Genomic DNA, 13,055 nt, shown 5'->3' on the forward strand with positions numbered 1-13,055 from the left:
GGCCACCTCCTGCACACTAACCCTCAATACACCTACGTGGCGTACCCCGACGGCCGACAGGATGCGGTCTCCCTACGGGACTTGGCGCCCGCTGGATCCCCACCCACACCTCCACTACCGACCCCATCCTCCTTCCCACCAGTGCACCTCACAACCGCCCCTTTCCCAGGTGGATCAGTCCTTCCACTGGTCCCATCTAGGGATGATGAAGCTGCTGAAGAAGCCTAAGCCACGGTCCCGGAGCCACGGATGCCCGAGCCGGCGCCTGCATCACCGCTGAAGCTACGACGATTGCAGAGGACGATCAGGGCCCCCGATCGACTAATTGCTTCATTCTGACTGTAAATAATTACTGTAAATAGTTGCGATATGTAACAAGGCAAAACACTGTGCTAATGTATACCGGGTACCACCATGACCTACACCTCTACCACTGTATAACGCGAGACCACCACCCCCGCCGGACTCTTTTTTTAACAGGGGGTGAATGTGGTAGTCGCTATGTGGTATGCAGCTGCATTCTGTACCTGCGCCGCTGAAACATCTAATGCAATAAAGCCTTCAATTTTCTCCAATCTCGTTTCAGGAGTTATTGATCGAGCATCACTCTGAAACTATATCTGAGTCTGGAGGGCTAGGCCTCATGGTCCATGTCCACTCTTGCATTGAAATTATCTGTCTTAGGAATTCTGCTGAGAGCAGTGTCAAGCTCCTTGGAGAACTTGGATTCACCGTTCCGACGTGCCACATTTCTGTTTCAGCATGCTGGTGGGATGCTTCATTACTTTGGCTGGTCAATGGGCTTTCCCATCATGGGGCAGCCCCACGTTGTCGGGAAACCCCCGGGCTGCCGGCAAAGTGCATCCCGCCGGCGGAGAATCCAGCCCCTAGTCTTTGGGGCTGGTTTAGCACACTAGGCTAAATCATCGGCTTTTAAAGCAGGCCAAGGCAGGCCAGCAGCACGGTTCAATTCCCGTACCAGCCTCCCCGAACAGGCGCCGGAATGTGGTGACTAGGGTCTTTTCACAGTAACTTCATTTGAAGCCTACTTGTGACAATAAGCGACTTTCATTTCATTTTTTTCATTTCATTTCTGTGGGAGCACAGAAAATCATATGGTTAGCCAATCCCATTTGAGTTGAGAAACAGATAGAGAGTATACTTTGAGGAATTTATGAGGGCTTCCATCAACAAGAACAGTGAGTTCCTTGCACCAAAGCCTCTATCTATCCAGTTCAAGAGTTTCTGCCGAATTCCTCCTCTGCTAGGTGAAATGTAATGTTTTTCTTTCAGTGATCCACACTCGATGAGCCTGGATTCTTGTCGTGAAGCTCTGTCAATGTTCATTACAACTTTCAAAAGGAAATTGGCCACGTACTTGAAGACTAATCTGAAGACGACTAATTTGCAGGATAATGGAGAAAAAGATGAGATTGGGCTGGCAAAGACCTGATAGGTAAAATTACCTCCTCCTGCACGATAAGATTTGATAGCTGGAATTGTTTTGAGGATGTAGTGGTTCCACCCTTGTTGAAGGGTCAGTGGTGAGCTTGTCTCTACAGGGCTGAGAGGCCACAACCGGATTCAAAAGCTGACTATCTGTTAAGTGTTTCAGGTAATGGCTTTTTCCCCCATCTAAGAATGTCCTGCCTCCAAGAGTTGCTGGCCAATCAGATGCTCAGCAGTTCTCTGGTCCCAGCAGCACCATCGGCTCCCGTTGGGACGGCAGCAGTCCATCATAAGGAGCGGCATTGACGTTGGATTCAAGGGCAAGTTGGGGCAGCTTCACCTGGGACAGTCAGGCAGGCCTCAGAAAGGGGCTTTGGGGCTGTGATTGTTAGGCTAACGGAGGCGGGGGAGGGGGGGACATGGAACAAAGAGGGGTGATGATCACAAGTTGGGGCCCTCTTGTTCTCAAATGGTGGCGGGGAGGGGGCTTCTCCTAAGTCAATAGCTGGGCGGCAGAGTTTGAAAGCGTCACCACATTGTGGCGCTTCCTTACCACTGGTAAAATTCCAGTGGCAGCGGGAAAATGCCCATTCTTGTGGGACATTGGGAGTATAAAATTCTGGCCTATGATTCTATGAAGGAATGCCTCCTGGAACTTTGATAAAAGTTGAACTTCTGACTTCCGGTGACGGCGGGCGGGAGGCAGCTGCACATTGGAGGGCTCCCGTTCGGGAACGGCATTTTCGCAGAGTAACGCCCGGTCCTAGGGCCAGCGACGGCAGTAAAAGTCGGGGGTTAGCGCAAGGGAAAGAAGGATGTCGAAAATCACCAAACAAACGGCCGGGAAAAAAGCGGCTGAAAGTCCGTTGGAGAGGGGAAAGGTCACCGCGGGGTCAACAAAGAAAATGGAGGCTGGAGCACCAGGGGAGGCTGCAGTGCTTACGGCTGAAGAACTAACTAAGGTGATGGCTGCGGAATTCCAAAAGCAGTTGGCGCAGATTGAGAAATGCATGGAGATGGTGAGGAAGGAGATGAGGGAGGTTTTGAATGTGCTGGTGGAGGAGGCAGTTTCCCCGGTGAAGACGGCGGTGGCGAGCGCAGTGGCGGAGGTGCGAGAGCAAGGGGAGGCGCTGAAAGAAGTGGAGGAGACGGTATTGCAGCGCGGTGATCAACCTGCCTCGATGGGGAAGGAGATGCGGAAGGTGATGGACACGAACAAGAATCTGCGAGAAAAAATGGAAGATCTGGAAAACAGATCCAGGCGACAGAATATGAGGGTCGTGGGGCTGACCGAAGGAGTTGAAGGACCGAAGCCGACTGAGTATTTTGCCGCGATGCTGGCAAAACTACGGGGGGGGGGGGGGGGGGGGGGGCGGGGGGGGCGGGCCCCTCCCGATATGAACTGGATCGGGCTCATCATTCGTGGAGGCCTGTACCAAAGGCGAGTGAGCCGCCAAGGGCAGTGACTCTGTGCTTCCGTAGGTACAGTGTGAAGGAGAAGGTCCTGAGCTGGGCCAAGCAGAAGCAGGTGGTGCAGTGGGCTGGAGCTGGTATACGTATATACCAGGACTTTACGGTGGAGCTGGCGAGGAGGCGGGCTGCCTTCAACCGGGTGAAGAGGGCACTGTACATTGGCAAGGTGCAGTGTGGCATTGTATATCCAGCGAAGCTGAGGGTGACTTACAAGCTCAGGGACTTTTATTTTGGAACGGCGGAAGCAGCGGAGGAGTTTGCGAAGGCAGAAGGACTGTGGCAGAACTGACAAATTGAGGAATGGTCATGTGCCGATGTAACCTCATGACTGTATTTTCTTCTTTTTTTTTGTATCACTGTGCGTGGGTGTAGAGGCTAAAGGAGCCAATGTTGCATATATTTGGACAAGGGAAGGGACGGGATTTTCACTCGAAAGGAGGGCTCCTTGGGGTGTAGGTGGATATGCGGGGTTTGTGTGCTAAAAGGAGATCTTTGGGCTTTCCTAGGGCCGGGCAAGGGGGAAAGGGACCCGGGCGGGGGCCTCCATGCTGGTCGGTTTAAGCCGGCCAGTGAACGGGAGTGAGGTGGGGGGAGGGGCTGCGGCCATCGGAGCTTGACAGAACAGGGTCCGAGTGGTCTCGCCGGGGTGGAAAGTTGGGGGGAGGGAACCGAGGTTGGGGGAGGGAACCGAGGTTGGGAGGAGGAGTTTTACAAGAGGCATTGGACGGGAGGAGCTGGAGACTTGGGGGTGGGGGTACAACTTTGGGGTATCATGTACGGTACTCTCTTAGAGGCTGGATGGCGTTGGTTGGGGGGGTGGGTGGGGGGGTGGAGAGCCGTGTAGATTAAGGGTGACTACGGGTAATCCCTGATTCCTTTTTGTCATTTGTTTATGTAACAGGCGGGTTGAGGTTTGGGGGTTGGTGGGCGGATGGGATCGTTGTTATTATGGGGATTGATATATCTTGTTGATTATTGTTCATTGTTGATGGGTGTAAATGTGGGAGAAAACGAGAAAAAGGAGGAGAAAAAAAAAAGTTGAACTTCTACCAAAGAGTCTGCCAATTCATTTTGAGCCTGTTTAATGCTGCTGTAGGGGACCAATTACAGCCCTTGATTTTCAGTTTTTAATGAAAACCTGGATAGGCTACAAAGAGGTTTAGTTTAATTATGCTCTTCAGGTAAACAAAATCAATACCCCGATGTAACGACCACCCATCATGTAAACAAGCCTAGTCAAACAGGAGGTATCCTTTGATCAATCTGGGGTTTGAATAGTGTGTAAATATTGCCGAGTTTCAGTTAGATTTGAGACACTCTACCTGTATATCATGCAAAATAATGCGTAGCTGCCCCATGAGTATTCCCTGCATACTAGGTAACAGACACAGCTTCTCATTTTAAATCAAGTGTTAATGTGTTCAGCACAATTTGATACATCAGCTACGTGGCAGAAAATATTCGAAAGGATCATTCAATCCCGACATCTGTGGTTTTAATATTCATACTTTTCTGTCGACAAGGACCTTTTCTTTCAATCATTACTCACCTCCTTCAATACTGTACAGTAGTTCAGCATTGTGACCTTTGTCCTTGTCTAGGGCTGTAACCTGCAGCACAGCAGAACCAAAAGCAGCAGACTCAAAGAGCGAACCATCATACACAGCACTAGTGAAGTATGGCGCATGGTCGTTGGCATCATCTACATTCACTATAACCCGTACCAAATTACGCCGATATGGAAACTCTTGATCTCGGACCTGGTGAAATAAATTCAAAAGTTACTTTATCAGGTCTGAGCAATTAAAACAGCAGCTATTGTTCACATTTGATTTGTATTAATACCTTTTAAAATACCAAAGACACATTGGGTGGGATTTACCGACCAACGCGTGATTCTCAGTGGTGTAGGTGGCCCGCCAGTGAGATTTACTGACCCCACTGCTGTCAATGGGATTTCCTGGCGACTGCACCCCTTGTTGCCGGGAAACCCATGGGCGGGATTCTCTCACCCCGGGGCCGAGCCAGAGATTCGATGGGACGGGCGCGAATCACGCCACGCCGCCCTGACGCCGGTCCGCCGATTCTCCGGAGAGCGTGATTCTCCGTGCTGCTCACACATGCTCTTACCTGGCGGGACCTCGGCGTGGATCCAACTGGGGGGCGGGGGGGGGGATTGGGGAGGAGGATCCGACCCCGGGGGGGGGGGGGGCTCCGCTGTGGTCTGGCCCGCGATTGGAACCCACCAATCGGCGGGCTGGCCTCTCGGGCTGGGGGCCACTTTTGTTCCGCGCCGGCCCATGTAGCCCTGCGCCATGTTGCGTTGGGGCCGGCAAGAAGGGAGCCACCGCGCATGCGCAGTGTTTGACGCCGGGGATCGGCAGCTGGAGCGGCGTGGGTCGCTCCAGTGCCGTTGCCAGAATTGCTGCTCCTGAGGACATGTTGACACCGTTGAGAAACGCGACGGCGTTTATGACGGCATCAACACTTAGCCTCAGGATCAGAGAATCCCGCCCCGTGTGTCGGCGTGAGACCGGAATATCCCGCCAGCATGAACAGCTGGTAGATGGCACCATTATAATTAGGTGCTATTCAGAATCTTTGAATATATCCCATTTGGTCCTGATGAAGTACAGCCAGTCTTTTTAAACCTTCTCTTCAGCAGTTTTTAGCCCATCCAGTATCTCAATACACCCTTTCTCACTTTGAATTGGCAGAATCATCATCGTTGATAAAGGCAGAAGTAAGGGTGGAAGATGTGCATGTACTTGCCATCATCTTCCAATCCTCCTTTGGTACAGATGTGGTGCCAGAGACTGAAGAAATGCAAATGCTACACACTTGTTCAAAAAAAGGGACAAGGACAATCCAAGCAACTACAGGCTAGTCAGTTTAACCTCTGTAGTGGAAAGCCTTTAAAAGTAATAATCTGGGACAAAATCAAGTTACTTGGACAAGTATGAATTAATTAAAGAAAGCCACTCCGAGTTTGTGAAAGGCACATCAAGTTTAACTGTCTTGATAAGTAACAGGAAGGATTGATGAGGGTAATGCAATTGGTGTGGTGTATATAGATTTCCAAAAGGTATTTGATAAAGGGCCACAAAATAGTCATTATAAAAGCTGAAACTGTGGAATGAAAAGGAAAGTGGCAGAATGAATACAAAGTTGGCTGGCTGCCAGAAAATGAAGTATGCAGTGGGATTCCCAAGGAGTCGGTATGAAGACCAGCGCCTTTCCTGAAATATATATTAATTAACTAGACTGAGGAGACCAGGACATAATTTCAAAATTTGAGGATGGTACTAGACTTGGAAGTATTATGATCTCCCAGGAGGATAGTGATAAACATCAAGAGGATGTAGACAGGTTAATAGACACGCGGTAGTACAGAGGGATCTGTCCCTGGAGTACTATGTACAGCTTTGATCTTCTTACTTAAGGAGGTATATACATGTAGTGGAAGCAGTTCAGAGAATGCTCACAGGCTGTTTCCGGGTCGTTACCATAGAATTCCGAAAGTACAGAAGGAGGCCATTCAGCCCATCAAGTCTGCACTGACCCCCTGAAAGAGCACCCTACATGGCCAACTGCCATGTCTCTCCCCATAACCCCATCTAACGTGCGCATCCTTGGACACAAGGGGTCAATTTATCATAGCCAATCCACCTAGCCTGCGCATCTTTGAACTGTGGGAGGAAATTGGAGCACCCGGAGGAAACCCCCGCAGACAAGAGAGAAAGTGCAAACTCCATACCGTCACCCAAGGCTAGAATTGAACCCAGGTCCCTGCCGCTGTGAGGCAGCAGAGCTGTGCCGCACTTCCATAACTAGAGCTTGAACAGGTTGGGGCCTTTGGTCTTTGGTGTTTGAAAGAATGTGAGGTGATCATGTTGATACATTTAAAATTCCGAGGGAGCTTGATAGTTGAGAGTATGTTTCCTCTCGAGGGGTGAGGCTGGCATCAGCGGGGCACAGTTTAAGAACAAGGGATGGAACTTCGGCACAAATATTGGTGTTAATCCCACCAGCCCTGGCGGTGCAATCCAGACCATAATTTGTAGACACTTCTGGAAAGAAAACCTCCCTATGTGAAAAATGCTGTGCCTGTGGCACAAACCATCTGATTTGCCACCCCGGGGGTCATCCAAGCGGTGCCTAAACAGCTCCCCAGTTCACAATCAAGCCAGGAAGATGACAGTGAAGAAGCCTGCTTCCCCCCTTCACAGAGATGGTCCTCACCCACCTACATGACGCTGTAAAGGAGAGAAGGGGAACAATCTAACCATTAAGCTGGCAGGAGACCCTCCAGCAAGATCACAAACCCAGCCTGCGAGATGGTGGCAGCACTCGCCAATGCAAACACCCTCCACAAGAGGACGGAGTGCAATGCCATAAGGTGAATGACCTATTCTGTTCTGCCAGGGTATGTGCTCCCTGTATCCTCTCTGCACTCCACCTTGCCTCACCCCTTGGAACGTAACCTCGACCCCACGTGCTGCCACCCAGCAGGGTCTCAGCACCCGACCTCCCACAAGCTTCCTCACACCCCCTGGTCTCCTCTCCTGACAACCTTTCCCTGCTCATGTGCTGTGTCAGGTTTAATCAACATTTGACCCACCAGGCAGCCAGCTAACATCATCCCCACTTGTGTTCTTGCAGGATAGGCTTGCTCACAACCGCCATGAGTGAATGACGACGGGCAGTGGGATGTCAGAGCTAAAGGTGATGACTCCATTTGAAGACAGAGCCCTGGCGCTCACAGGGGATTCTGACTGGGAGGCATTGGGGACCCAGCAGAGAAGTGACCACCTTGCCTCTTGATCCCATGCCACAAAGATTAGAGGCCTCAAACCTGACGCTTAAGGCAATTCTTTGACTTTGAGACTGTGGGGAGCTAATGTTCCTAAGGGGTAACTCTCCATGGCCATTTATTGTCACGAGCATGAGTCTCAGGAATGCAACAGGGCACAATTAGTTTCTCCTTCAGGGTGCAGCAGAGCAAATAGACACCCTGCTTAGTCAGGTTGGATAATTCAGAGCGCTCATTGCTGTCATCCCTCCTAGACAGCTGATCCATAGGTTCACGCCCCCCTCCCCCCAGGGTGGGCACTGACTTGTATCTTTTGGGTTCTCATCCACCCAGCCCATCTGGTCCAGCACCATGGCTCTCACCACATCCACCCCCCGCCACCGCAGGTACCCCGGAGACATCCATGCCTCAGACTCCCATGCCACAGATTGCTGCTTCCCATGCCATGGACGGTACACTCACATAACACAGGCTGCATGCTCACACAGACTTGCACAGCATTGAAAGCAGAGGTACACTCCAAGGCCACTGACATGAACCGTGATCCCCGGTGAGTAACCATTTCTGCCTTTCTCTCACCGCCCCCCCCCCCCCCCCCCCACTGTGCCCCTCCCCCGCAACTGCCCATTCCCTTCCCTCTCTGGTGCCTTTGGAGGCAGTGGTATTCACCTCCTTCCTCTCGGATGTCATGGCATCTGGTTCCCATTTTTAAAAAAGCAGTAGTGATCCACGCGTTGTGATGTGGTGGGTGGCTGAAGATACTATGTTAAGCCCAATACGTAGATGCTAATGCATTCAAATACATGTTAATCAGATTTGCATCCTTTCTGGACGCGATCCTGATCATATCATCGGAAAGGGCCTGGAAAGATCTTGCCAGCGGCCATGACGGGATTTGTGCCCGCAAAATCGTACCCATGGAGTCTTCCATTTAAAATGGAGTTAAGGAAAAATGTCTTCTTTTGGAGGGTCATTAGTCTTTGGAATTATTTTCCACAGAGAATGGTAAGGGCTGGGTCATTGAATATATTCAAGGCTGATTTATAGAGATGTTCGATTTGTCAAGAAAGTCAAGGATTATGGGAAACAGACAGGAAATTGGACTTAAGATCATCCATGATCTTACTGCATGGTGGAACAGGTTTAATGAGCTGAATGACCTACTCCTATTCTTAGTTCTTACGATCTTGTGATTTAATGATAGGTGCAGATTCCATTGTGGCTTTCAAAGGAGAATTGGAGAAGCAGCTGGAGAGGGACAAAGGGACTGGAGAGTGGGCCTAGCTGAGTTACCCAGCAGGGAGACAGGACAAAACAGAACAATAGACTGAACAGTCTCCTTCTGTAATTCACTGATTCTATTCTGCACCTTAACCGTAAATTTTCAAAGTACTCGCAATTAAGGAACCAACCCTTTAAATTGGATTATTGCATATGCAACTAGGCGATTTATGAGAGGTGATAGGGAAACCATGGAATTATAGACCATAGAATCCCTACAGTGCAGGAGGCCATTCGGCCCATCAGGTCTGCATCAACCCTTCTAATGAGCACTCTGCCCATTTACTAATATGTTCCCCTCCCTATCACCGTAATCCCATAAACGAACCTGCACACCCTTGGAAATTAAGGGGCAATTTAGCATGACCAATCCACCCCAGCCACAATTCATTGGACTGTGGGAGGAAACTGGAGCACCCGGAAGAAACCCATGCAGACACGGGAGAACGTACAAACTCCACACAGTCACCCAAGGCCGGAATGGAACCCAGGTCCCTAGCGCTGTGAGGTAGCAGTGCTAACCATTGTCCCACCGTGCCACCCATTAGCTTAATATTTATTGTTGGGAAAGTGCTGCAGACTAGTTAAGGAGGGGTAACTGAAAACTTTGAAAATTTTAAGCTAATCAGAGAGAGAGCCAGCTTGGATTTGCAAGGGATGAATCACGTCTGGGAAACCTGTCAGAATCTTTGGAAAAAGGTAATTAAGGTGGTAGGACAGAGCAATGTTAATTAAAAGGACTTGCAGAAGGCATTTGATACAAGTCTCTTATAAGGCACAATAAGAATCATAGAATTGCTACAGTGCAGATGGTGGCCATTCGGCCCATGGAGGCTGCACTGACCCTTTAAATAAACAACCTACCTAGGCCCCCAGCCTATCCCCATAACCCAGTACCTGACCTAACCTTTTGGACACAAAGGGGCAATTTAGCATGGCCAATTGACCTAATATCTTTGGACTGTGGGAGGAAACCGGAGCATCCAGTGGAAACCCACACAAACACGGGGAGAAAGTGCAAACTCCAAACAGACAGTCACCCAAGGCTAGAATTGAACCCGGATCCCAGGTGCTGTGAGGCAGTAATGCTAACCGCTGTGCCATTGTGCCGCCCAATTTGCTCAATCAGCTCAAGCTGGTGTTCATGGACTTGAAGACAAATTATTGTTCCAGTAAGGAAAGTGGCTGAGTGGAAGAAGGCAAAGAAGAATAATAATGAGACTCTCAATGGCAGGATGTCCTACAAGGATCTATGTTGTGACCTCAAATATTCATTGTATTTATTAGTGACTTAAATGGTGAGATGGAAAGCCACAAACCAACATTTGACAATGACACAAAAGGTGAGCAGTGAAATTACAAAGAGATATTACAAAAAGACTTAGTAAATAGGAAAACTGTGGCAAACGGATTTCAAAGTCACGTCATCCAGTAGAAAGAATAATAAGGAGAACACAAAGGTAGATCATTAGAAACGATTTGCTTTCTACTAGTTGGGGAGTCTAAAGCTTAGCATTAGACTTTTTAAAAAGTAAAATTAGAAAACAGTTCTTCACACAAAGGGCAATAAGAATGTAGAATCTCTTGCACAAACAGTAATTGATGTGTTTGGGGGGTGGGGGAGAGACTGAATTCTTTAATTTCTTGCCCACTTTCCATAAGCAGATGTGTTTTAGTAGACTGTGGTGTGTTTTCCCCAAATCTCTGTCTCATATTTAAAAAATTGATTTGCAGCAAACTCTTTTTAAGGGTTAAAACAGAAATATAGTTCACTCACAAGTTGACAGAAAGGGAAATCCCAATACGAGATTCATTGTCAGTAAATAGTTGAGCGTAGCAATGACAGTGTAGGCCTGCAAGCAAGTCTTCAATTTATAATCTCTGAACTACCCTGACTACCTGCTTTCAGCGTTCATGGTTGTGTTGTCAGTTTATGGCTTTCCAGTTGTCAGCTCCCCTAGCTGCTGAGCTTGGTTACCTCTCATAATAAGCTGACAAACAGTCTACAGTAACTTGCAATGTAAGTCAGACATAGAAAGCTGGTTTTCAATTACCGGTGTGTTTGTTGGGACGGGGGGGGGGGGGCAAAAATGGATGTGGCTGAGATTTGAAAATCCGGGGGCGGGATTCTGCGATCCCCCACCGGGTCGGAGAATCGCCGGGGAGCAGCGTGAATCCCGCCCCGCCGTCCCGACACCGGCTGCCGAATTCTCCGGTGCCGTTTTTTTGGCGGGGGGAGGGGATCACGCCGCGCCGGTCGAGAGCCGTTGGCAGTAGCCCTCCCGGCGATTCTCCACTCCGCGATGGGCCGAGCGGCCGCCCGTTTTCGGCCAGTCCCGCTGGCATAGATTACACCAGGTCCGTACCGGCAGGACATGGCTCTGCGGGCGGCCTGCGGAGTCCTCGGGGGGGGCATGGGGGGATCCGGCCCCGTGAGGCCCACCCACGGTGGCCTGACCCGCGATCAGGGCCCTCTGATCTGCGGGCGGGCCTGTGCCGTGGGGGCACTCTTTCCCTCTGCGCCGCCCGCTGTAAAGCTCCGCCATGGCTGGCGCAGAGAAGAAACCCCCTGCGCATGCGCAGGAAATATGCCAGCGGTTCTGCGCATGCGCCAGAACACGCTGGCGCTCCTGCGCATGCGCCAACTCGCACCGGCCGGCGGAAGCCCTTTGGCGCCGGTTGGCACGGCGCCAACCACTCCAGCGCCGGCCTAGCCCCCGAAGGTGCGGAGGATTTTGCACCTTCCGGGCGGCCCGACACTGGAGTGGTTCACGCCACTCCTTGGCACCGGTGCGGCCCGCCCCGCCGGTTACCGGAGAATCCCGGCCCTGTTTCCTGAGGCAGGTCTGGATCCTGCCACCTATGGAATATGATGCAAGATTCATGGCCTCACTGGCCATGAGCTGCTGCAGGTCTAACACCCCTATTTCCATCCCTGCCATTTTCCAGGTATTGAGAGGTTTTTTTCTCCTGCAGGATGAGGGGAGAGTGTTGAATGAGTAGCGTCCTTCCTCAGCTCTCAGAGCACAGCACTAACACCAGTTGCCGTGCCATGTGCTGGACACTCCCTACCTATGCCCCACATGGGAAGGTGCCTGAGATTTCAGTGATGGAACTGGCACTTGCTCTGACAATGTGAGGGCACGCAAATTGCAAAGCTTATGTGCATGCCCGTGTTCAGAGTTAGAGCCTGTCATCTGGATTCCCCTGTTCTCCTTGAGATTCACCTTCCCGGGTCTTATAAGGCCATTGAATTACTTGTGTCACTAGACCCAAGCTCTCCTGGTGATGCTTAGACTGCTCAGCTCCTCTGTCACCTCCAGCCATGCTGCAGAGGTTTCTTCTGGCCAGATGCTAGGAAGAAAATCTGCTGCCTCTTAGTCATAACCTCAATGGAGGCATTCAGAGAGTCATCCAAAAATCTGGGGACTGCCTGTTTCTGCCTACCTCTGGCAACATCGGCCCAAACCCATTCTTCTCCCTGGGCGCAGCCACCTTCACAGGAAATGGAAGAGCCAGTCATGGCTGCTGCTCGACTTTCTAAGAGGCCCTCAATGACTGTGCCCTGCAACCCCCCACCACCCCCTTCACCCCGGCTGCTTTTGGTGACACCGTTTGAGCACTGACCCCAAACCAATTAATTAATCAGTACAAATTGCGTTGAGAGAGAGATTTGGCACCCAAAACCAGCAGCCGGCTCCAGGAATTGAAAATGTGTTTCAGAGGATCAGAGTCTCTTAAGTTTAGCTTAGCCTAGCCTAATTTCAGATAATCAATGATCAAATAAGTAAAATTAGTTGGTTTGCAAGAATAGTGTTGTGTGCCTTGTTATTTTCTGAATAATGAGGAATTCACCATCATGATTATTATCCTATGAAAATCAAATCAGCTCGTTGGCTTAAAGTACCATGCATTTCATTAGACTGTGCATAAGACCATATGACATAGGAGCAGAATTAGGCCACTCGACCCATCGAGTCTGCTCCACCATTCAATCATGGCTGATATTTTTCACATTTACATTCTCCTGCCTTCTTTC

The 13,055-nt window shown here is 50.2% G+C and overlaps 1 protein-coding gene across 8 annotated transcripts in view; it reads right to left on the bottom strand.

Annotated features, from left to right (window-relative positions):
* LOC140391693 (protocadherin Fat 3-like) overlaps nt 1–13,055 on the bottom strand; it is a 1,133,162-nt gene that overhangs the window by 194,027 nt on the left and 926,080 nt on the right. For all 8 annotated transcript variants that reach the window (XM_072476450.1, XM_072476451.1, XM_072476455.1 and 5 more), the window contains one exon: nt 4,472–4,682. In XM_072476450.1, coding sequence (XP_072332551.1) covers nt 4,472–4,682 — 211 coding nt within the window. The remainder of the gene's footprint in view (nt 1–4,471; nt 4,683–13,055) is intronic.

The sequence above is a fragment of the Scyliorhinus torazame genome, chromosome 15, assembly GCF_047496885.1.
Source record: "Scyliorhinus torazame isolate Kashiwa2021f chromosome 15, sScyTor2.1, whole genome shotgun sequence".
NCBI lineage: Eukaryota > Metazoa > Chordata > Chondrichthyes > Carcharhiniformes > Scyliorhinidae > Scyliorhinus > Scyliorhinus torazame.